At 44.1% G+C, this 24,921-nt stretch overlaps 1 protein-coding gene and 1 long non-coding RNA gene across 11 annotated transcripts in view; one reads left to right on the top strand and one right to left on the bottom strand.

Moving 5' to 3' along the window:
- LOC103666682 overlaps window positions 1–21,968 on the bottom strand; it is a 28,063-nt gene extending 6,095 nt beyond the window's left edge. For 4 of the 5 annotated variants that reach the window (XR_005839016.1, XR_005839013.1, XR_005839012.1 and 1 more), the window contains exons 1-2: window positions 21,763–21,968; window positions 345–453 (exon numbers count right to left, since the gene is read on the bottom strand). This is a non-coding gene — a long non-coding RNA (uncharacterized LOC103666682). Of the gene's footprint in view, window positions 1–344; window positions 454–20,434; window positions 20,481–21,762 lie in introns of all 5 variants that reach the window. The other variant, XR_005839014.1, reaches the window with a different exon arrangement.
- The window catches only part of RERE (arginine-glutamic acid dipeptide repeats), a 409,222-nt gene that overhangs the window by 329,863 nt on the left and 54,438 nt on the right, over window positions 1–24,921 (top strand). For 2 of the 6 annotated variants that reach the window (XM_040645735.1, XM_040645737.1), the window contains one exon: window positions 22,989–23,069. In XM_040645735.1, the coding sequence (XP_040501669.1) occupies window positions 22,989–23,069 (81 nt within the window). Of the gene's footprint in view, window positions 1–21,323; window positions 21,467–21,721; window positions 21,767–22,204; window positions 22,262–22,413; window positions 22,576–22,988; window positions 23,070–24,921 lie in introns of those variants that run through there. The other 4 variants (XM_040645739.1, XM_040645741.1, XM_040645740.1 and 1 more) reach the window with 4 other exon arrangements.

The following is a 24,921-nucleotide window of genomic DNA, read 5'->3' as shown; positions in this document are numbered from 1 at the left end:
CCTTGAAGGATGGATAGGATTTTGCCAGGCACATTGTATCAAGGTTAATGGAAGAAAGGGAAAAAAATGTGGGTGGTTGGCTAATAGTCAGTTGGGCAGTTTGAATGAAGTTATGGGTAGAGGAGTGTCCACAATAGCTGATTGATTCAAAGCCACCCCCTCTTTATGAGAAGAGAAGTTTATGTTTAATTTAATAGAAAATAAGGAATAATTACACATTTTCGAATGTGGGGAATGATAGGACTGGGGCCATCATTGAAGATGAATCTGGCAGTAATGTGGGTGGTAAAGTGGGTAGAGAAGGGAATCAGTGGTTCTGAAACCTGACTACATGTTAGAATCACCTGGAAAACTTTAAAATGTCCCAGTGTTCAGACTGCACTCCAGACCCGTTGGATCAGAATTTCTGGGGTGGGACTCAGGCATCCATATTCCAGGCTAAGGACTGCGGTCCTAGTGAGAGATGTTGAACTTAGAGAGATGCTCTAAGTTTATAGCAGCGATTCTCAACATTGGTTGCACAGAGGTATCACACAGGGAATTTTGGTGTGTGTGCGTGCGCGCGCACACACACACACCCCCACACCCCCACCCCCACACCCACACCCACACCCACACACACCAGAGACTTGGGATCCACCCTGAGATTCTTTCTTTTTGAGAGAGAGAGCACGAGTGAGCTGGGGGTGGGGGAGAAGGAGAAGGAGAGGGAGAGAGAGAATCCTAAGCAGGCTCCATACCCAGCATGGAGTCCTACTTGGGGCTCGATTTCACAACCCTGAGCAAATTTAAGAGTCTGACGCCCAACTGACTGAACCACCAAGGCACCTTACCCTCAGATTCTGATTTGATTCATCTGGGATAGGACCGGGGCACTGGGTTCTAATACCCAGTCGAGGTTGAGAAGAACTGAGGTAGAGGGAAGGTGAAGTGAGAAGCTCAACGAAAATTGAGAACTTAGAGAGCAATCGTAATGCCTTTATTCTGTGCCAGGTACTGTACCGAGCACTCAGCAGGGATGCATTCATTTACTGACCTGTCACAGAGTGATTTGTAGAGCCTGCTTTCCAGTCTGGCCCCCTGGCTCCAGAGCCCAGCTCCTACCTTGCTGTATCACATGATATCTCAAGAGAAGTTCAGCTGATTAGAGGGGGGGAAGCAAGGAAAAAGTGGAGAAACACAGTTCACATTTTGTGTTTTGGTACAAGGGAGGAGGCTGGTGGTAGTATTAACAAAATCTGGAGCACCTGGGTGGCTCAGTCAGTTAAGTGTCTGACTTTGGCTCAGGTCATGATCCCAGGGTCCTGGGATCGAGCCCCGCTTTGGACTCCCTGCTCAGTGGGGAGTCTGCTTCTCCCTCTCCCTCTGCCCCTCCTCTGCTAGTGCTCTCTCTCAAATAAATAAAATCTTTAAAATACAAAATCTGACATTAGGAGACATACTTGTTTTAGGGGAGAATAGGAGAGTTTGTGTTAATTAGCAGTGATTTAAGAAGATGCAGGTGAATCCAGCCATTAGAAATGACGGTCTAAGGATAGGAAAGATTTCTGGTCTACAAGAGAAAGCTCACAGTTGAGGAAACTGGGCTTGAAGTGGTTAACTAGCTTGCTCAGGCTCTCAGCTAGTAAGTGGTAGAGCCAAGGTCTGAAGAGTTGCCGGGGACAGCAGTGCAGAGTGAGAAGAGACTCTCAGGGGAATTCTTATGTTGAGAGGCATAGGGATGGACAAAGTCAGAAGAGGCTGGAGAAAGGGTTGGACTCTATATTGTTTTTTGTTAAACATTTTATTTAACTCAGATATGAGGAGTAACTATGTATTTTTTGAATATGGGCAATGATAGGACTGGGGCTGTCTTTGACATAACTCAATTGAAAGATTGGGGAAGGAAGTTGGTACAAGGTCAGGATGCTGAGGCACGTCTAGTAATATCGATCACACTGTTGAAATAACTGGTAGCGAGTCCCAGGCTGCATACCAAACGTGGGAATAGAGGTGGTAGAAGAGTCAAAGGGCTATGGGGCACAATCAAGAAGGAGAAGAGATTTTGTGGGATTAATGGTGGTGGTGCAGTAGTAAATAAGAAAATTTCTAGTTTTATATCTTAGATGTTTTCAGGAATGCCCAAACATAAGGGATGGCTACCAGTGGGTTGCTAGGTTGGAATAATGGGCACTGAGGATCGTGGCTGCAAACCATATTAAAAGGGCTCTGGGCAACATTTTTCATGTTCTCGAGAGTACTGTCAAAAGATAGGATAGAGGGGCGCCTGGGTGGCTGAGTCAGTTAAGTGTCTGCCTTTGGCTCAGGTCATGATCCCAGGGTCCTGGGATGCAGCCTCATGTTGGGCTCCCTGCTCAGTGGGAAGGCTGCTTCTCCCTCTCCCTCTGCAGCTCCCCCTGCTAGTGTTCCCTCTCTTTCTCTGTCAAATAAATAAATAAAATTTTTTAAAAATAGTAACATTGGACATACTATTCTCATGGAGCTTGTGTTCTAATGGGAAGCACAGACAAACGAATGTAAATAAGGTAATCCAGGTAGATGCTCTGAAGAGGATAAGTCAGTTACACTCGAGGAGACTGAGTAGGGTAGGGAGCTGTGTGGCTGTGGGGCCGCCTTCTTCCAGGTAGCAGCAGCTTCTCGTTCCCTATTACTGTTCTCCTGAGTAAGTCCGGACAAATGAGATCTCTGATAATTCAAGCCAGTTAATCAGAGTGATGTGTGTTTTTCTAATAATTCAAATTACTTATCCTCCTTCTGGTGATTTTCGGGGTCATGTCTCAGTTCCTTGTCAGGAGCAGATAGATAAATGCCTTCAGGACTCAGGAACTTTTGAGAGCTTAGAACAAACTGAATTTGGCTGAAAGGACAGGTGGGAACTTTGCTCTGGAAGTAAAATCATGTAGCTAATTAGAAGTCTATTCATTTCTCCTGCATAGATGTGCATTTTCCAGTATGGGGGACACAATAATAGAATATTTCTGAATGCCAAAAGATCATATAAACTTTCTTCATAACCTTTTAGATCAGGGGACAGATTTGAACAGAAGGATCTGGTTCTTGTAAAACGTTTCCTGATAATCTTAAAGCAGCTTTGGGTGCCTGTTGTCTGTGGTGAGGAGAGAGAGCCGGGAGAAACTGTGGTAAACCCAAAAGGGGGGTTCTGTCTAGCCTGTGGAGTCCCCTGTAGATGTCACTATGGTTTTGTTTTCTTCATTGCTTCTCAATATAGTGTGTTTTATCAAAAAGGCCTGAGAGCCTCAAGCCAATAAATAAATAAATAAATATTTTTGGTAAATATATATATGTGTGTGTGTGTATATATATATATATATATATATATAAAGGGACATGAAGGAACTTGATGAGTAGATGATTCATTTCCTCATTGTAAAGAACACTTCTTTCATCCTTTATTAGGCCACAAGAATTCTTCCACTGTTAGCCATCCTAGACTGTGTTGAGAAGGTCCCACCAACCCTGGCGGCCAGTACTCAGGGACGTCTGGATCTTCTGCCTGCCTCAGAGAGAGCTGTGAGGGCTCCTCTCAGGTCAACCAAGGGAAAGAAACTTCAGGTTTCCTCTGAATGTTTGCTGCCATTGTGCCTGTTACTTTTCAGTTCGTGATTTGCTCAAAAACAAGAAACTCCAGTTTCTTCTTTTTTTCTTTCTACCCTCTCCCTTCACTTCTACTTTTCTCAGATGACTCCTTATCTGTTTGTAGACAACCACCTACTAGTAATGTAGTTAAAGTTTGGTGGTAGAAAACAAAAGTGTTGGTAAAGCTGTTTCTGGTTGAATCTGTGCTTTAGACCAGCTGCTGGACCCTGGGCAAGTCCTTGATCCTCTCTCTAAGAATTGAAAGTATTAACTAAATAATTAGATCTTTGCTGGCCCTCAAAGGCTCAGGCACTGGTAATAGGAATTATCTTTGAAGAAATATTTATCAAATGTCTGATTTATGCATGCAAAGGTCTCTGACAGGTGCACCCAGACAGGACCACCGGACCTCGAGAGAGACCCTGTTGGCAGTGATGGACTTGGGTGCCCAGAACCGAGTGCTGGGCAGGATGTGGGAAGTTCCATGGGGGCGTACACAGAAAGACAGAAGCGCAGAGAAGGCTGACAAAACATAGATACGAGATAGTAAATAAAACTGTTCAGGGTCATACCAGTTGTGAGTGAATCAAAGCCACCAGCCCAAGAATAGCTCCATAGCGACATTGCACAGGATCCCCAGACACAATGTTGTGTAATGAACTAACGAGGTGTGAGGAGTGTGGGACATGTTCAGGGGAGCAGCAGGGACCTGCTCTAGTTGAGTCTGGGGTAGTCATGGTCGGTTCTAGGGATCTGTATGCAGAACAGGTACACTGCCCTGCCTTCTTGTTTTCATTGTGGACATTTCACACAGTACTGTCCCCCCGTGAACTGAAATGAAACCTCAAACTCCTTTTTAACACATTTTCTAATCCACACACTTGAGGGCGGTGGGCGCTGAGGCTTTAGTGGTAGAATGGAGATCCTGGACGCTTGAATACGTACACTGAGGAGTTTGAGCTCTCCATCTGTCTTGGGCAGAAAAGTGCCATAATCAGTTCTTTAGGATTCAGATAAAGAATGGTCTTTCCCTTGGTGGAATAGCAGTTACACAGTGCAGGGTCTTTAGTGGTGTGATCTGTCTTGGTAATGGAAACCGTTTTTAGTGACCCTGATTTGGTTCAGTTAGGTAAAACCAGAGTGTAATAAATCTAGCTGAGATGTGGAAGCATTCTTGGCATTCTCCAGAATTCCTGTATCTTTTCCCTTGTAGGTACAAAGTTAAAACAACAACAAACAAACAAAAACAAAACTCTCTTTCCCATGAAGCCCCTAAAAGAATTTTGCTTTAAAAACCACATGCTTCCTCCCAAGATTAAATTGGCATATACCTTTCTCCTGATAAGGATGTAATTTCTAACATATAAATAGTGACATTGAAAATGAGACTGTTCCATCACTCTTAAATCTATCCAGGGCATTTTGAATACCATCTCAATTTATACCCATTATCATCTATTCTAAAAATACATGAATGGTCTCTTTTTTAGCAGTAAAATTTTACATTGTATCTTTCCTTGCCCTCCTCTAACTTCTGTAACTAGTAACTTTTCTTCAATCTACTGCCCCATAGACTTTTAATATAAAGCATTTCCTGGGGCATCTGGGTGGCTCAGTCAGTTCAGCATCCAGCTCTTGGTTTCGGCTCAGGTTGTAGTCTTGGGCACCTGAGATCAAGCCCCGTGTCAGGCTCCACACTCAGCATGAAAGTCTGCTAAAGTTTCTCTCCCTCTCCCTTTGCCCCTCTCCTCTGTGCATGCACGCACGCTCTCTCTCTTTCTCAAATAAAAGTAAATAAATCTTTATAAAGAAAAAAAAAGCATTTCCTGCTTGGGAGTCTGTTGTCAGATCAACTCTTCACTATGCCCTGCAACAAAAAAGTATGTGTATCAAAAGACATGTGCATATTGTTACTTCCTTTAGCAACAAAGCTCTAAGTGTTAAAAGGGAAATTCTCTCCAATTACGTTATAATAATAATTAGTATACAGTTGATCAATACAAGATATTGTAAATGTTGATAAAATTTTAGTTCTTGTTTAATATTTGTTGGAAATAAGATGGATTCAGGGTTGTTGTTTTTTTTAAGGTTTTATTTATTCATCTGACAGAGAGACGGCATGAGCAGGGGGGAGGAGGCAGAGGGAGAGGGAGAAGCAGACACCCTGCTGAGAAGGGAGCCTGGTGTGGGGCTTGATCCCAGGACCCTGGGATCATGACCTGAGCCGAAGGCAGACGCCCAGTTGACTAAGCATCCAGGTGCCCCTGGATTCAGTTTTTTATTTTTTATTTTTATTTTTTTAAGATTTTATTTATTTATTTGACAGAGAGAAACAGCCAGGGAGAGAGGGAACACAAGCAGGGGGAGTGGGAGAGGAAGAAGCAGGCTCCTAGCGGAGGAGCCTGATGTGGGGCTCGATCCCAGATCAAGGGGATCACGCCCTGAGCCGAAGGCAGACGCTTAACGACTGCGCCACCCAGGTGCCCCAGGATTCAGTTTTTTAAATGCATTAATTCTTGGATGAATATTACTTATTGTTAGAACGAGGCCGTGTTCTGCATCAGTTTTTGTTCTTATTTTTCACGTATTTGTAGATACAAGCACTCAGAAACCTTTTTTGCATGAATAAGCAGATGGGAATAATAATTTTGTTACAGTGTCACTCAATAATTTGAATTCCTTCCATAACAATGCCAAAAATATAATCAATGATCAGACTTGGTTTGTAATCTATCGGATGACACTTCCATTAGATCCCCTTCAATTTTGTTGAAAGCAAAGAACGAGAAGGTACCTGACCTGCATAAGGCTTTCTTATCGTGACCTTAGAGTTAGTCACTGTGTCAACACCAACATCAGTGTTTTGAATCGATCCTTTGTTTGGTGCACTGGAGTTTCTGCATCTGGGGCAGTGTTGCCTAGTAGCATTCCAGATGGGAGAGGGATGCCTTTGAGAGAGGGGAGGTGAAAGAAGGGTACCTTCCTCACAGGAGTGCGCTCTCAGGCAGGTGAATGTTACCAGGTGGAACTTAGGAAGGAAAACCTCTGAAAGCAGAAGTTTTGGAAGTGAATTCCCTTAGAACCATTTGGGTCTGTTTCGTGTCTACACATCCCAGTTTGCAGACTCTGAACCAACAACTCTTGCCTACCAGGCCGAGTCCTAGGCACTGGGAAAGTCAGGCCCTGTAGGATCTGGGCTGAGGGTAGTGCGAGGGCCAGTCAGCCTGGAAGCCTGGCAGACATCTTCCAGGATTCAGTGGGTCAGCTTTGGGCCCTGAACCAGGCGGCACGGTGCTGTGGTGATGGAGTGATGAATAAATCACTGTCCAGGGGCGCCTGGGTAGCGCAGTCGTTAAAGCGTCTGCCTTCGGCTCAGGGCGTGATCCCGGCGTACCGGGATCGAGTCCCACATCGGGCTCCTCCGCTATGAGCCTGCTTCTTCCTCTCCCACTCCCGCTGCTGTGTTCCCTCTCTCGCTGGCTGTCTCTGTCACATAAATAAATAAAATCTTTAAAAAAAAAAAAAATCACTGTCCTTGCCGTCTGGGAGTTTATAATCTGAACTTGTATTATAAAAGAAAACAAAACAGCACCCCCAACCCAACAAAAAACAAAACCCTCTGTGACCTTGTTATCTGACATGCTGGTAAAGTATGTGTATTTACATTTTTTAATGTTTTGATAAGTAGATTTCAATATGACTGGTTTTATTTGTAATCCCATATATTTTATTTTAGGCATTTAAAACCATTTTTAGAAGAGGTTTGGCTTTTCCAGACTGCCAAAATTGCCCATGGGCACAAAAAAGGTGAAGAACCCTATTCTGAGTTCTGGCCTCTTCCAATCCCACAGACAGTTTGCAAGGAGTCCCGGATGACAGTTTAATAAAGTGGTTTCATGAAAGGATGCTGCATAGAGTGGGTGCTCGGTAGCGCTGTGGTGTGCAACATTACAAGCTTGGGCCATGCACAATAGCGGTTTAAAATGCTGCAGTAGGTGCGCCTGGCTGACTCAGTCGGTGGAGCATGCCACTCTTGATCTCAGGGTTGTGAGTTCAAGCCCCAGGTTACTTAAAAAAAGTATGGTATGTTAGACTGTCAGACCTCAGATGTGGTATTATCAGACATTATCTGAAGGATATTAGTATCTGCTATAACCAGTTTATAGTCAAGCATTAGGGAATCACCCAAATACACACCCACCCACTTGCCAGAGTGAGTGGAAGGAGAAAACTTTGGTTATCTCCAGAATGCCACACAATTGAGAATGTTCTTAGTTTTGTTATTAAGTAACGTAGAGCTGTGGCTTCCTAGCTACTTTTTGGTTTGCCTCTTTAACATCTCCACATTCATTGCTTTCTTCCTGGTGCTTTCTTAGGCAGCTGATCTGCTCCACACAACCAGTCCCCGGCCTTGAAGCTGCAGAGCTGCGTTTAGATCAGATTTCTCACATGCTGCTGACTTTATCTCATTTACAGTATCACATTTCTGTTGCCATACACTGTGTTGATCTGGGCCTCCCTACAGCTTTTTAACAATTAGTAATTGAGCAGGAAGTGTGTTTTTATTACAGTGGCCTTTTGATTTTGATTTTACAATCGTGTAGTGTTTAGCAGAGAGCAGAGGTGGGGAAGTGGCTCTCTGAAACACATTTTTGACAGAGAGAAGTCTGTTGTTTCAGCCACTTGGCTATCTGTCAGCGGTTCTCAGACTTCCCCCTTGTGTTGGTTGCCTGGCAACCCCGGGACTGGAGCAATCAAACCGTGGCCAGTGCTTTTCCAAGCCCAGATCGGGAGATGATTTATTGGTGGAACTGTGAGCATGGTAAACCCACGCCTCAGAAATGGACCTTTTTTTTTTTTTTTTCTTTTTTAAACCAGGAGTGTATTTATACAAACTGCATCAAGAAAAAAGAAAATCAGTTGGAGGGTTTTGCCGTGAATTTTTTAAAGAATAAAATTAAGGCCTATAGTGTGCTTGTTATACGTCTATTGGTACATGTATAGATTAATACTTTTACTTAGTTGGATCATTACTCTTTAAAAAAAATTTTTTTTTTTTTTTACTGGCACTCAACATCTTAAGTTAGTGCCTTTTTTTTTTTTTTTTTTTTTTTTTTAATTAGGATACTTGGAATACAATCTTCCCATGAGCAAGCATGCCTGGGGTCATCTGTGAAGCCTTGATAGAATCATACATAGAATCATAGCCTCACTTTCCTGATGCCTGTGTCTATGTTCTGGATTTGATGCAGGAAGCATAAAATACTGATTGCTTTTCCATTTTTCAAAATTAGCTGAAAAATCCAAAGATCTTGCCTTACGATGTGCTGTGTTAATAGAGACTTAAGTAGGCCTTCCTCTTTGTACGTGTCTGCATCCATGTGTGACAGGAGACCTGTCATTTTAGGACAAGTTAATTCTGAACTTCCAGATTCTTCTCACTTTCTGCCTCCGCCTACACTGCCTTCTTTTGCACCCCTTCCCCATTTATAATTATAACCTTTTAAGTGTGGAAATTATCCCATATTGATTTATTTTTGCTATAAAAGCGAGTTTTTAAAGTTCTTTTTGAGGTTTCTCCTTTATAGAGTCTCAAATACTCTAATATTGCAGGTGGGGATGAAGAGGAATTCATTTTGGGAGGCATTCTGACTTAACAGGCTGAGCAATTTCTTAAGCATTTCTTTTTGTTAAGTTTTAAGGAGCCTGAGCATTTCTTTTTGTAAAATTTTTAAGAAATACTTTGGAACTCAAACTCCGCTCTGCATGCAGCCAAATGCGTCTGTGTATGTAAATGTCTATTAGTATGTTTGTATTCCTTATAAATATACAGATCTAATCTGTTTGTGTAATTTACACACAGCTGTGTTCATGCTCCCTTAATACCAATATTTTCAAGCAAGAGTGAGGTATCATGGGAGCACTATTGTTCCAAACAAAAGCCACCAGAGCAGCCTTGTGGTGGGGCCCATTACCAGGCCCTGATGTGGGACCGTCCCTTGAGGGGCTGTCTGTGGTAGCCATCCTGCTCGGGGATGGCAGGAGACCAAATGTGATGCCTGTAATAGAAAACAATAACCACTGGCTAGACAGAGATCTTCCTTATGACCAAGGTTTGCCTTTGTAATTGAAATATACTCCTCTTCCCTCCCCCCCAGCCCCTGCCCTACATTTCCTAAAGGAATTGTTGATCTCCCTCCGCTTTTGGAGGTTGTTTAAAGTGAACAAATTCAATGCAGAGCCCTGGCCCTTGTCATGTTGTCATGAAGGGGAAACAAAGTCCAGGAGCCCCTTCTGTGGCAAGAACTGAAGTGAGCCCCTGATGCTGGTCAGGGCCCCAATTTCCCGTTTGGGAAGAGGAGCAGATAACAGTTTCTGGGTTTGGTTAAGTTCTTCTGGAAGACAGATTTTACTTAATTTGAAATAACAAGCCTTTATTAATTGTGTTTCATTTAGGATTGCATGTATGATACCATTGTCCATAATTCTGACCAATTTATGTATTCTGCCTCCCTAATAGAAAACTTTTGGTGCTTTGGGTATTTTAATGCTTTATGAAAAAGAAGTAAGGATCATTCTACACCTGCACTGATATGGTTCTCACTAGCCACATGTGGCTGTTGAGCACCTGAAATGTGTGCTTAGTCCAAGTTGAGATGTGGTGTAAGTGTAAAATATACACTGGATTTTGCAGACTGAGTAGGGAAAAGAGAATGTAAAACATTTCATTAATATTTTTATATTGATTATATATTGAAATGATAGTATTTTGGGTATACCAAGTTAAAATGTATTACTCAAATTAATTTTACCCATTTCTCCCTAAAATATGAGCACTAGAAAATTAAAGTTACGTATTCAGCTCACAGTTGTGGCTCACATTCAGTTTCTATTGGACAGCCACGGATCTAGACTCTTTTAGTTATAATTTTTGCAAAAGGCTTCCTCACTAAAGATTTCTACTTCTTTCTTCCCTTGTAACTTACAGACAAGCCACATTTCTGAGTTTCCTCTTCCTTCCTCCTGTGCTGAGCTCTACTTTTTTTAATGACTTATTTATGAGCCACTTTACAGGGACATTTATGTGGAAATTTTATGGTGATATTGCAGGGAGAGTAGGAGCCTCTAATGCCCATTTGGGTTCTGTTATTAGTGTTGGGTTATTTTTAATTTGGGCATAGCTGGGCAGCCATAATTGGCAAGAGGTATTTAGCTGGCGGTATTTCTACATCTGTTAATGCTGCTGCCTAACTAGCCAGTTCTCATTTGACTTGAAAGTGCACTGAAGCATTCTGATATTCACCCAGTGGCAGTGCTTTGTTAGGCCTGAAATAATGACAGGACTTTCACATACTCAACGTAATCATCTAGACTCAGAGGAGCATATAGACAAAGCTATATAATCTGGCTCAGTGGTCTTACCTAGTGGGCCCAGTTGCTATGTAAACCATCCAACATGAGGTCATTTTCCCATGGGGCATGTGGTCTTTGAATGAAGAAGTGGAGTACTGACTCCACTTTGACACTTGACATTTGAGACCACCTGGGAAGGGTTTAACTAACACAGGTGTGTTGAAAAGGAAATCATTGGCTTCACTCTGGGTGCTGAACTGGCATCACAGAATGGGATGGCATGGTTTCCGTAGTGGGACTTGTACATTTGAATGCAGGGAAGTTGGTGTCGAATCATTTTGTAGGTAGTAATTAGAGAGTTAGAAACTTAACAGTGAACACTGATTAGGAGGCATTGAGTCAAGCTGGAGAGTGAATGGCTAGGAAGTCAAATAGTGTTGTAGGAAGACCAAACCAGCTCACCTGCAGATACATTCATTTATTAATTCAACCAGTGTTTGTTGATCACCTGCTGTTTGTATCAGGTGCTGTTCGAGGTGCTAGGGGTATAGTAGTGGACAAATTTTCTTTCGTATTCAGTATCCTATATATCATGTCATGTCATATCATACAGTAAGAGCTATGTGTTAGAGTAAGAAAATAGAGACTGATAAGGTATGCAGATTGTCTTAGGAAGTCTAATTGGAAAATTGTTTACTGGCTCATTTAATTAATTAATAGTCGACTAACATGGAGGTTAAAGTTTTTTGTGGTTTTGTAATGAATCTTGTAGTGGTTTCCTATTCCTGCATAACAAATTAGCCCAACAATAAAAATGACCTCAAGTTAAAACAGCAGTGATCATTTATTATCTGTCACAGTTTCTGTGGGATCAAATTTTAGGAATGGCTTAGCTGTGTGGTTCTGGCTTGGGGGACTTTCATGAGGTTGCAGTCGGATGGTGGATGGGTTTGGAGTCATCTTGAAGTTTCTTTGACTCATGAGTCTGGGTGAGAAAGACTCAAATGGCCAAGGACTGGAACTGAAAGTTCTAAGGCATCTCTGTCTATCTCTAAGTGGTCTCCCTAACACAGTGGCTTCAAGATAGCCAGACTCCTTAATATGGTGGCTCAGAGCTCCAAAGTCATGTGTCTAGAGAGGGAGAGCCAAGTGGAAGCTGTGTAGCTTTTTTATGACCTAGCCTCAAGTTACCCAGTGTTACTTCTGTCATATTTGTCAAGCCAGTTAAAAAGGTCCACCTAGGATCAAGGGTAGAGACACAGAGCCACTCCTCAGTGGAGGGAGGCGTGTTTTCATCACTCCATAAGGGCAGCATGTGGGATGGGATAGAAATACAGTCTGTCACAAATATAAAGCCTTGTGGGTATGTGTGTTTTAGTTTGTTTTCTTTTAAATAATATATGATCCTTGTCTGTAAAATGAGAGTGTTGACAGGGTTAGATGCTCTAAACCTTCCTTCCAACTCTGGCATTCTCTGATTGTGCTGTTATTACAGATGTGGCAGGGAATGAGGGCTGACTTGACAGCTGCCCAGCTTTTGTAGCTCTTTCTGGGGCATGTGAGCAGGAGTCAGCTGGGCAGGTAAGGGGTCTACTGGACTCCTCCTGCTGGCCTCAAATAATTTTGGACCTGGCACTTCAGTTCCCCTTTTGTGTTCTGTTTCTGTAGCTAATCATATGGGGGGCAGGGGCATGTAAAATAGTGATCGGAACCAGGAGCTGTCCATGATGATATTTGTGAGTGAAGGAAAGTGGAAGGATCAGGGCAGGATCATGTTAGACCTACCTTCCCCCATTCTTACTCTTTGACCTTTGGAAAATTAGAAAGGAAGGGAAAGGAACAAAAAAGAGAATGCCTCTGCGACAGCTAGCAGCTGCCATATTTGATCCTAGAGAGGACTTCTCTTAGAAATGGACAGGCTCGGATTTGGGTTTCTGTTGTAAGTACCGTCAAATCTTTTGGGACGAGGCAGGGAAACAGGTCTGTTGTTGTTTTTGTTGTTGTTAAAAATGAGTCTTTCTTTTCTTTCTTTCTTTCTTTCTTTCTTTCTTTCTTTCTTTCTTTCTTTTTCTCTTTCTTTCTTTTTCTTTCTTTCTTTCTTTCTTTCTTTCTTTCTTTCTTTCTTTCTTTCACCGAGCATGCGCACGAGTGGGGGGAGGAGCAGAGGGAGAGAATCCCAAGCACACTCTCCACTGAGCACAGAGCCCAACACAGGGCTCAGTCTCACAACCCGTGAGATAATGACCTGAGTCGAAACCAAGAGTCGGATGCTTCACCAACTGAGCTACCCAGGTGCCCCTAAAACTAGAATTTATTTAATTTTAAAGGTATCTTTGACTAATCTTCTGACTTTCCAAGTAAGACAGTTGAGAAGACATGTCCTCCATTAGCAGGGTCTTACTTTGGAGAATTTAGCTATCCTCTTATCTCTGTGTAGGAGAGAGGATACCTACCTCACTGCAGCTCCCCATGGTAGAGAATTAGAGGCACTGACTGTTGAGGCTTTACAGGTGGCAGAAGGCCCAAAGGCTCCTCTTACACAGGAGTGCACGGAAGCCCTGAGAGAGGGATGGTGACCTTCACAAGCAATGGAGTTACCTAGTCTTTTGTTTCAGAAAAGCAGGCATTGGGGCGCCTGGGTGGCGCAGTCGTTAAAGCGTCTGCCTTCGGCTCAGGGCGTGATCCTGGCGATCCGGGATCGAGTCCCACATCAGGCTCTTCCGCTGTGAGCCTGCTTCTTCCTCTCCCACTCCCCCTGCTGTGTTCCCTCTCTCGCTGGCTGTCTCTCTGTCACATAAATAAATAAAATCTTAAAAAAAAAAAAAAAAAAAAAAGAGTTTCCACTTTCCTAAGTATTCTTTTAAAAAAAAAAAAAAAGAAAAGAAAAGAAAAGCAGGCATGTGTATGTAACATTTCTTTTAGGGTTTCTTTCTTTTTTTTTTTTTTTTTTAAGTACAATACCCTTTAATTCCTCTTACATAAATAGATACAGTAGAATGTTTTCTGTGTCTAGATTCTAAGCAATTAATCCAATTTTGAAACCTTACTTACTTCTCCACCCTTCCTGCTTAGTATGGACTGGGGCAGGATACTTAATTTGCCTGAACCTCAGCTTCTTCATCTCTAGAATGTCCCCAGTAACACCTGTCTTGGAGAGCATACTGAGAAGGATATAGTCCAGGACTCATCAGTGTCCACATCGAGATTGTGATGTCCTGAGTCTGTGGACAATGTTACTCTGAGTAGAAAGTATAGGTATAAGCCTGAGGTGGGGAAAAATGTCAGATGTAGAGAGAGATTTGAGAATCATCATAAAAATGTGATTATTGTTTTACATTATTGTCTTGTTGGCTGTTATTATACTACAGCGGACCCTTGAGCAACAGGCTTGAACTGCACTGGTTCACTTACACATGGGCTTTTTTGATAAACAGAGTACTATAAATTTATTTCTTCTTCCTTGTGATTTTTTTTTCTTTTTTATTATTTTATTTTTGAAGTAAGCTCTACATCCAACATGGGGCTTGAACTCACAACCCTGGGATCAAGAGTCACATACTCTACTGACAGAGCCAGCTGGTGCCTCTTCCTTAAGATTTTCTTTTTTCTTTCTTCCTTTTTTTTTTTAGTGTTTTTATTTATTTATTAGAGAGAGAGGGAGAGCACAAGCAGAGGGAGGGACAGAGGGAGAAGGAGAAGCAGGCACCCTGCTTGGAGCCCAACACATGGGCTTGATCCCAGAACCCCAAGATCATGACCTGAGCTGAAGGCAGACATTTAACTGACTGAGCCACCCCATAAAGGTGTGCCCCCTTATGATTTTCTTAATAACATTTGCTTTCCTGTATCTTACTTTATTGTAAGAATACAGTAAATAGTATGTGTAACTACAAAATATGTTTTAATCAACTGTTATTGGTAAGACTTCCAGTCAACAGTAGACTATCAGTACTTAAGTTTTGGGGAGTCAGGAGTTATGCATAGATTTTCAACTTCTGAGGAAGGTGCCAGTGTCCTAAGCCCCATGTTGTTCAAGAGTCAACTGTAACTAGTTTAATGAAACTATAAACTGTCCTGGAATAATGCTAGTAAGTTCAAAGGATACTTCCAGAGTGGAATGAGAAGTCAGAAGCACATACTAGAACCCTTAGAAATGCCTGCCATGGCTTGCTGGCATGTCTCCTCCCAGACAAATTGATTGTGATGCCATTTATTGAAAAAGTGATACTTGCTCAAAGCATTATTAGTAGTATATCTCCAGCAGGAAATGTGTTTTGGATATGAGGTGATGGGAATCTATAACATACAGGATCATATTGATGAAATGCAATAGGTTCTCATCTAGTGGTTGGTCAGTAAGAGCCATTGATGAGCTAGCTGGTAGGCATCAAGCAATACACATGTTTGGAAAGGCTTTCATTTCTTCTCCTTGGCTTCAGTGTTCTCTTCTTTCACCCTACCCTTTCATTCACATAGGCCCACATTTAGGACATATCTTTGATTTTCTTCTACTGCTTTATACCTTCAGAAGAGCCGTGGACATCCTCCTCTTACTCCCTGCCTGGCATAGGAACTTGCATTTTTTGTATCTCTGATGGGGGAAAACTATAGTTTGCTTACTTGCAGATCTGCCTGCTCTTCAGTCCCCTGAGAACCAGTAAGTTATTAACATAAAATTTTGTGCAGAAAACAGGGTAGAGCAGAAGGAGCCATTTTCACAGTGGGAATCATTTTAATACCTACAGTGTTTTCCAAACAGTTATGTAAGAGGACTGAGTAGAAATGGCTTCTTCAAAATCCTGGTGAGTCTCTGACTGTGATACACTAGTTAAAATTCACCAGAGGGAGTTAATTTTGAAAGCTCTCAGCCAGGGGTTAATGCAGAGTTATCTTTTAGCCATTTTCGTAGCATAGCCCTCTCTTCCTGCTTCTTTCCCTGCTGCAGACATAGGTCAGAGCCAGCACTTGAGATGAGCCATGTTGGGAGTGTCACATGTAGACGAGAGAGATGATCACATGTTATCCTTTGGAAGATTTACTCCTAGCCTAGTACACTTCTGTGTGCTATCCAGTTTGATATACAGAATAATGATTTTGAGGGGCGCCTGGGTGGCACAGTCGTTGGGCGTCTGCCTTCGGCTCAGGGCGTGATCCCAGCATTATGGATCGAGCCCCACATCAGGCTCCTCTGCTATGAGCCTGCTTCTTCCTCTCCCACTCCCCCTGCTTGTGTTCCCTCTCTCGCTGGCTGTCTCTATCTCTGTCAAATAAATAAATAAAATCTTAAAAAAAAAAATAATGATTTTGAGATAGGTAGGACAGGTCTTTTATGGCCAATTTGAAAAGGTGAACAAATTGAGGCAAGAATAAGTTAAGTTATTAGAATGTAGCCTATACTGTCCATTTATAGATTGGGGGGGCATTTAAATCTTTAAATACAAATACAGGCCAAAGATGCTTATCGCATTCCTGACCTGCACCCCGTGCTTGACTCCATTTTTAGACCTCACCCCATCCCTGAGGTTCCCCAGTTGTTCACATTTGTCACCCTTGACACTCCCACCTTGGTTCAAGGATTTGCTGACGTATGGTTTTCCCAACTGCTAAACGGAGATGGCAGTAGCCCCTGCCTTGTAAGGTCGTTGTGGTGCTTAGGTAAGTCCACACACCAGGAGTCCTTGAGATAGTGCTTGACATGAGTTCGCAACACTCACTCAATGGAGCCGTTTTATTGCTGTGTAGGGTAGTGTTTCCCTATTGTTCTGCTATCACTGACACGTGGCAGTCAAGCTGCTTGCCCTAGGCCCATCCCACCACCCCAAGGATGGAGAGGGTCAGCATCTGGGGAGGCCGGTGCCCAGGGCTTGGGAGGCTTTGACATGGGGCAAGTGCAGCAACACATGAGGAACTTTTGAACGTGTTACTTTATTATAAGAGAGAACATTACTGCATTTGGACCCAATTATGCTTATTCTTATTAATTATCTCCTGTTTCAGAAGTCAGTTCCTATTAATTATATCCTGTTTATGGAAATTTCCTTTATGGAACAGAGGAGTAGACTAGATCCTAGGACTTCTGAGTTTAGGTCTCATATTCTTCCATTCTACTAAGAATGAGAAAGAGTTTTACATTATAGATTGTATTAAAAACCAAGTTTAACAGTAAGTGCTATGTTCAGGTAACTCACTTTTTTAAAGGCAGGAGTTAAATGATCTCTACTAGGAAGTTATAGGTAGGTAACTCCTGATGGTGATATAAAGTTTCAGCTCAGTAATAGAAAACTATAGCAATTTGTCTATAAACTGGAGCATAATTATGTAACATGATAGAGGTGCCAAGTATCACTACAATGGCAGTCATATTACAATATGTAAATTAATCAAATTAACATGTTGTACACCTTAAATATATACAGTGTTACATGTCAAAATGTATTTCTTTTTTTTAAAGATTTTATTTATCTGAGAGAGAGAACGCGCACACGAGTGGGGAGAGGGGGAGAGGGAGAAGCAGACTCCCTGCTGAGCAGGGAGACCAACAAGGGGCTCAATCCCAGGACCCCGAGATCATGACCTGAGCCCAAGGCAGACGCTTAACCGACTAAGCCACCTAGATGCCCCTCAAAGTATAATAAAATAAATAAGAACTGGAGCACAATTGCAAACTAAGTTGTAAAACAAAGCAAAGGACAGTGTCCTTGTCATAAATAAATTTATATTTATATTTGGATCTCATTTGGCTTTGGAGTTCAAAAATAGAAAAGGACTTATTTTGTGTGCCTGGGGAACACACAGGTTGATTGGAAACAAACAGCGCCGGAGAAACGAGTGCCAACACCCCAAGACCCTGAGCTCGTGCATCTGAGTGCAGCCGGATGGCAAGCCTGTGGACTATCAAAAGCAGGGCTGCTGAGTACCAGGAGCCGTGACTGAGCCAAAGTGACTGCCTCTTAAATGAACAGTCTTCTCCCCCCACCCCCCTCCCCGGCATCCTAGCATTCTAATATCTGTGCACTGCCAGGGACAGAAAAGCTAATGGACATAGAAATAATTCATGAGGGCTTGAATTTCAGCACTGGACATGCTGAATTTCAGTTCAACTACTAGAAGGCTGTTAAGAAACAGACTGTGTCTATGAATTTTCATTTAGAAGCATATAGTACCTGCCTGTTTTAAAGTCAGTAGTGTTAATTATTAAATTAAAGCCTGAAAACCTTCAAGGTCTTCATTTGAAGAGAGATGAATTAATAGAGGGAAAGGAGCCTAAGGCCTCAGAAACCCACTTAACATACTGACCTATTCTCATCATTGACTGCTCTGAGTGGGTTGGCTTTGTTTCGATTTTAAAGGCTACTCTACATTTCTGGTAAACCACAAGGTAAAGGCTGGTCTCTGAGAAACAGATGTTTTGCCAGTTTTGAGGCCTTGTGGCTTTCCATAGAGAAGTAACAGTACAGGCCACATGAAGCTTTTACTTCCTTTTTTTTTTTTTTTTTTTTTAAAGTGGGCCGAATGGTGCTTTTGCACTTGGTAGCACAGTCATTGATACACGTTGACAGTGGTGGTCTGTGTTCACACCAGATGTCGAATTCATATTTCTGGAAGTAGTTAGTTTGAAATGTTTCTGAGACATTTGAGCAAATGTTCCCACTGGACTTGGACCACAGATTTAGCCTTAGAGATAGTAGGGAGAGTCTTGGGTGATATTGAAAGCCAAGGAAGCAGTGGAGATCACACTGGGAGGGGGTTTGGAGAGCTGAAAGCCTAGAACAAAGCCTTAGGAAGAGCTCTGACATTTAGAAGTTGAGTAAAGAATCAAGCTAGTTGATAGGAGGAAAATCAGGAGAGTTTGGTGCCACGGAGCCAAGCAGGTCAACTCTGTTGGATCCTTTGGCTTTTACTGGTCCCTTTCCACTCTGACCACCCAAACCCAGGATGGATCCTTTGGCTTTTACTGGTCCCTTTCCACCCTAACCACCAAAATCCAGGCCCCTGTCATCTCATGGATTGTTTCACTTCTGCATCCAAATCCAGGGAGCTCCAACTGCCTAATGCTATAGGGGGGCAAAGTGATAGAAGATACAGTTCTTGTCTTTTCAGGGCTTATGGACTCTGTGCATACGTAAGGCCTTATACAAATAAACAAATGCCCAGTGAATGGGACGGTGTGGTCAGGGAAATTTTATGTCAGAAGGGGAGGGATTTGAGGTTCAGTTTGAGGTAAACTGAAAGTATCTTGGGTAGGCTGTGGAGAGGAGTAGAAAAGATGTCCCAGAGTCTAGAGTTCAACAGAAGGGGCAGTGGGCCAGTTGCCATTACTGGACATCTGATTGGAAAGGTAGGCGGAGACAGGCTCCTTGAGGGTCTTGAATTAAGAGCTAAGGGGTGTAGACACCATTCTGAAGAGGTCAAGGAGCTCTTTTCAAGTAGTAGTTGGGGGCAAGACGATATGGGACTCGTGATGACATGTATGGTTTTGAAACATTCCTTGGTGGAGGCTTTTACCTGGCCAGATGGGGGAGATGGGCTAATAGCCTAGCTAGTAGAACAGAGAGATAAGGGCTTGGCCAGGGACTAGCACTAGAATGGGTAAGAAAGGAGGGCTTTGAAAGACCTTTCTTAGGAAGAATGCTGAGGGCTTGGTGATGTGATGTTGGGGCCAACAGGAAAGGACAGAGTCACAGGTAATGAATGGTACCATGACCGAAAACGGCTCCCTCTATAGACTCTTATCTCCATTTTACAGAGAGAGTGGCACGCAGGAATTAGAGTTTGGACCCTGGGTTTGCATTCTGCCCTTGCTCTGAAGAGTTAGGTGACCTTAGTCTGGTTACTTAACCATCTGTGTCTCAGCTTCCTTGTCTGGAAAATGCAGATAGTAATAGTACTTCCTTCTAGGTTGCGAGGGTTTTGGATTAATATATGTGAGGTTCCTAGCATATAGTAGGTCCTTAATAACCACTAGTTGAATGGATAATATTGGGTCGTTACATCATAGCAAGTCGAAGAGCCGGGACTTGAACTCAGGCTTGCCCACGTCTATCACATTACCCGGTGTTTCAGATTCGGCCTCTCCCAGCTGCCGCCTTCACTGTGCCGGCCTTCCTGGTGAGCCTGCTGCGTGGCCTTTGGCGGCAAGCTCACATTCATATTGCACAGCCCTGGCATTCCGCCATCTGACTCATGCCAGCTCACCCACCTCAACTTTGTATCCCCCCCCCGCCTCCCCTCCTATAACCCGCTTCTGATTCTCCACCTCTGTGTTTCATGGAGGGTCTTCCCACCCCCCTCCACCTCTGCAAATGCTCTTGGTTCTTCATGGTCTGGCCTCTCTCGCTGCCTTGGTGAAGGCATCCCGGACTACTACAGGCCATCCCTCCTCCTGGCTCCCCTGCTGCACTGATGAGTTACACTTCACTACTTTATGCTTGGCTGAGTGAAGTCTCAGATTGTTCTATAATGACTTCACACACATTTGTCTTACCTGCTAAAAATGAATCACAGTTTTAATAAAGGTCTATGGCTGCCTCCTAAAAAAAAAAAAAAAAATCCAGTGCTAGATGCTCAGTAAATACTTAAAGAGCAGATTAAGAAACATTAATTCTGATGGCTGAGGTAGAGTTCTGGCCCTCCTTTTCTCATGCCTGGGTTAGTTATCTCACCAGCCTCCTTAACTGGTCTCTGCATTGCAGCCAGTTTGTCCCTAATCCATGACGTAGGCCACACTGCCCCTGGAGCAACCCTTACCCAGTCTTTCCATGGACCACTCATGCTTTAACTTCTCTACTGGCCTACGGTTAGGACTGTGACACTTCAGCCTGGCTTAAAGGCTGTCTGCAACCTGATCCTCTCCTGCCTCTTCAGTCTTATCTGCTGGCACTCCATTCTGTATACCCTGTCCTCCTTGCAGTTCCCAGAATGTTCTGTATGCCCTTGCTGGCAGACTCCTCTGCTTGAAACCCTCTGGAGCCCACCTGGCAGGTTTGTTCTTCCTTGTCACTTCCTCTAAGACATCAGCAGAGTAAGTTGCTTCCTTCTCCTAGTCCCATTCGTAGCCCTTTGTCCCTCTACTGCTTTTCTAAGCGCCCAGACATTGATCCCTTCACCTTCCTGCCTGCCTGCCTGCCTGCCTGCCTGCCTGCCCGCCCACCCGACTGGAGCTCCTTGAGGGCAGGGCAGTCTCATTGCCTTGCGGCATTCCCAGAGGAGACTCTCTGCCCTGAGCTCAGGATGCATGTTGGTCATACAAGTGACATAGGTCACTCTTCTTCAGATTAGAGGAGAGCTGCTTTCTTGTGCCTTGACAGATTTTTCCTTTGAACTATACAAATTATATTGGAAACTGACAGTGATGAGTCATATCTTAGAAAGGAGGTGAAATCTGAAAATGCAGAGCCTCCAGGAACGGAGTAGGAGGTTGCAGATCGGTCTTGCAGGCCAAGTCTGGCTCTTCGCTGAATTTGCCCGACTGGTCTCAAACACCGGGAGTGGGAGGGACTCTCCTCTCGGTGGGCAGGTGATTTATTGGCTGGGAAGCTTCCGCGGTGATTTAGTTGTGAAACGGCGCCCTGCGAGGTGCAGGCTAATGCCTGGGCCGGGCGGAGCTGCCGCCCACAATCCCGGGCCGGAAGAGACCACGAGGGTCGTCGGGGCCAGCCCCCCATTTTGCAGTCCAAGGGCGGTGGGCGTGCGGCTGTCGCGCTTCTGACTGCCCGCCCGGAAGGAGGACTGGGGACGGAGCGGCCTGGGAAGGGTCCCGAGTGGTGGCTCGGCCCGCCGCGGGCCCCACGGGTGCCCTCTGCTCGCACTCACCGCGGTAGGGAGGAAGTTTCTGCGCTTTGCTGCTCGGATTTACTCCTGCTGTTTGGAGGGACCGGGGGCCCAGAGGCTCGGGCCGCGGAGCCTCAGGCTGGGGGCCCGGCGGGGACGAGCTCGGGGCCGACGGGCGGCACGGCAATCCAGGCCGCCTTTTGCAGCCGCCCGCGGCCGCGCCGGGCTCTGCGCGCTGCGCTCCAGCCTCCTCCCCCGGCAGTGGCGGCGGCCCCAGCCCCGCGCCCTCCGCGCCCCGCGTCCCGCGCCGCGCGGCCCCGCCGCGGTCACACGCCGAGCCGCCCCGGCCGCCTCCGCCCTGCGCTTTGTGGAGCTGGAGGCGAGTGACAGGCGCGGCCTCTCGCCGCCCGGACCCTGAGTGCGGCCGGCGCGGCGTACCTGTGGCTGCCGGGCCGCCGGGCCGCCCGGCCGGGAAGTGTCGCGGGGGTCTGCCGAGCAGGACCAGGCTTTGAACCGCGAGCCTCAGGCCCAGGGCTCTGAGGTGGGGGCCAGGGAGCCGGAAGCTGCCCCTATGGAGCTGGGGAGGGGCTGCCTGGGAGGAATGGGACAAAGTGAAAGTCTCCAGACTGCTGGGGTGAGGGGGTGGCGGTGGGGAGTGTGGGGAAGAAGGAAGGGGTGCTGATGATTATTTGGTGCCTTGGAGTGGCTTTTAATGACGGCGATGGCGGGTCAGGCCAGCGGGGGTTCGGTCTCCCAGTGGGCTTTCATGGATATCGGTGCCTTCTTGGCGAATTCCTCGGATTAAGGAAAGGGCCTTTTAACCCCTCTAGGATGACCTTTTGGAGAAGTCTCAAGGTTTGATTCTTTATCCCTCCTTTCTGCTCAACACTCTGGGAAGCTTCGTTCTCAGGTGGAAAGCAGTTGTGCTGTTTTATTAAAACACGGAACGTATTTGTTTATACCTTCGTGGACCATTGCGGAGACTGTGGCATGGAGAGCACACGTTGCTTCTTAGCCTCAGACTCAGGATGTCCTTCTCCCAAACCCGTCTGGTGTGTGCGATTGGGGTTCGGATGAGGGTTGTCCAGGGCCTGCCCTGGCAGGGGGTCCCAGCTGTACTGCTGGAATTGTCTCCCAGCCTCGCCAGTATTCCCTAGCTCAGACTTTTTTGTGGTTGTTATTCTGCTGATTGCAGATATCTTTGCTTTGCTGACATCCTGTTTTGTTTTTGGTTTTTACATCCCATTTGTTGTTTCTTTTTATCACAGAAACGCTTCGTTAAGGGGCTCAGGCAGTACGGCAAGAACTTCTTCAGAATTAGAAAGGAGCTGCTTCCCAATAAGGAAACAGTGAGTACAATTGGACTTTATGTAACTTGATTTTTTTTTCCCTCTTTGCCCCTGCTGCTTCTCCGCACTTGATCTTATGAAATGGTTTCCTTTAACCCTGTGCTATGCTCAGTCTGGCTGGCCCCTAGGATCTTCTTCATTTTACTTCCTTTACTTTTAGTTTTAGCTCCTGATTTTAGATAGTAAAGTGACAGATTATGCTTATTCCCCCACAAAGAAAGCTGACTTCCCTTTTAAGAACAGAAAGGTCTTTGACAACAGAGGGCTAGTTGGGGGTTGTCTGGGGTGTTGAGCCTTTAACATCTAATTGTAAATATAGTGGCTGAAACAGGAAATGTCATTTACCACCAATTGGATTTGGTTATTGACAGAAGTCATCAACCACGCAATAGAATGAAGAGATCTGTGGCTCACTAGACTTTGAATTCTGTGGGAACTTTTTCTTTCTTTAATGTTGCTTATGTTTTGAAGAGTAGTTTTAACTCTTTAATTTTCCAGCCTTAAAAGTTTGCACTTTTCAGGGTGCCTGGCTGGCTCAGTTGGAAGAGCATGTGGCTCTTGATGTCAGGGTCATGAGTTTGAGCCCCCCGTTGGGCTTAGAGATTACTTAAATAAATAATTTTAAATAAAAGTTATATTTTTCATTGGACAGGTAGATAACACAAGGATTCTTATAAGTTGCTTAAATGAGCCTTTTACAAATTTTTTTATATTTCACAAAGCTGAGAATCCCATCTTTTGCTAAACTTGGGGGAGGAGGGTTTGCTGAGGAAAGTTCAGAGTGAGGTTATATGAAGAGAATACTAGCAGGGGATTCAGTCTCATTTACCTGAATTCCCTCCAGGTGGGATTGGAGGGGGGTGGAGCTGAGCCAGGGAATGGGGAGGCTGGGAATGGAGTGGGACCAAGTCCCAGTGTCTGTGGCCTCTGGAGAGCCTAGATAAAGGAAGTGCTTCTTGGGCCTTGGGGATGGAGGGTGAATATTTAGACATTCAGCCGCTTTCACTCTGCCCCCACCCTCCCTGAGTGGAAGGAGGAAATGGAGAATATCCATTATGGAAGAGGTGAGTTGTTTTTGGTTTGGTTTGGTTTTTAGTTTTCTAATTGGGTGTTTTGATTGATTTCCTCTTATTCGATTTTGATTCTTTTATTCTGAGGTTTTTTGTTTTGTTTTGTTTTAATGAAGTGTTTCTAGACACTTTTTCTGCATGGTACCTTATGTGAACAGCAGTAACTCATAGTAAGGAAGGTTCTGAGATTTCAAGTGTAGCCTTACATATAAATTGGTGGTTTGCACCAACCAGTCATACTTACATTAAACTTTTAATATTTATTATACATCTGAATATGCTGATGGCTTATTTTGAGAATGGTTTAAAAAAGAGAGAACTGTTGATAGATGTTAAACTAAAATATATGCTGTAATCGATCTATGTAATCAACTTTTTTTCGGGGGGCGGGGTGTCTTCCCAGAACAGATTGGAAAGAGGTATTTAATGTGGAACAGTGAAACAAATACCTTTAAGTTTTCTGAAGATTTCAATTATTTGAAGTTTGATATGTACTTTTATGAAACTAAAATGCTCTATCCAAGTGTAGGAATTTTGGTTTGGCCAAATTGGAGTGAAAGAGCCATGAGTGGATGTGGTCTGATGTAGTAACCCCTCACCTCCAGTTTTCTCTCTCCCTGTGCTCTGCTAGAAGTTGCAAAGTATGAAGAATTCGATACAAGATATGGCTTGACAATTATTTTATCTTTCTGTTTTAAAAAATAAACTTATGATAGTAAGATTAAGCATCAAATCTAAAATCTACCATCCAGCATTTGGGAAATGCCAGGCAATTTTATCTA

This window comes from Ursus maritimus, unplaced genomic scaffold (genome assembly GCF_017311325.1).
Source record: "Ursus maritimus isolate PB19 unplaced genomic scaffold, ASM1731132v1 scaffold_32, whole genome shotgun sequence".
Taxonomy (NCBI): Eukaryota; Metazoa; Chordata; class Mammalia; order Carnivora; family Ursidae; genus Ursus; species Ursus maritimus.
This window is presented reverse-complemented; position numbering and strand designations above follow the sequence as displayed.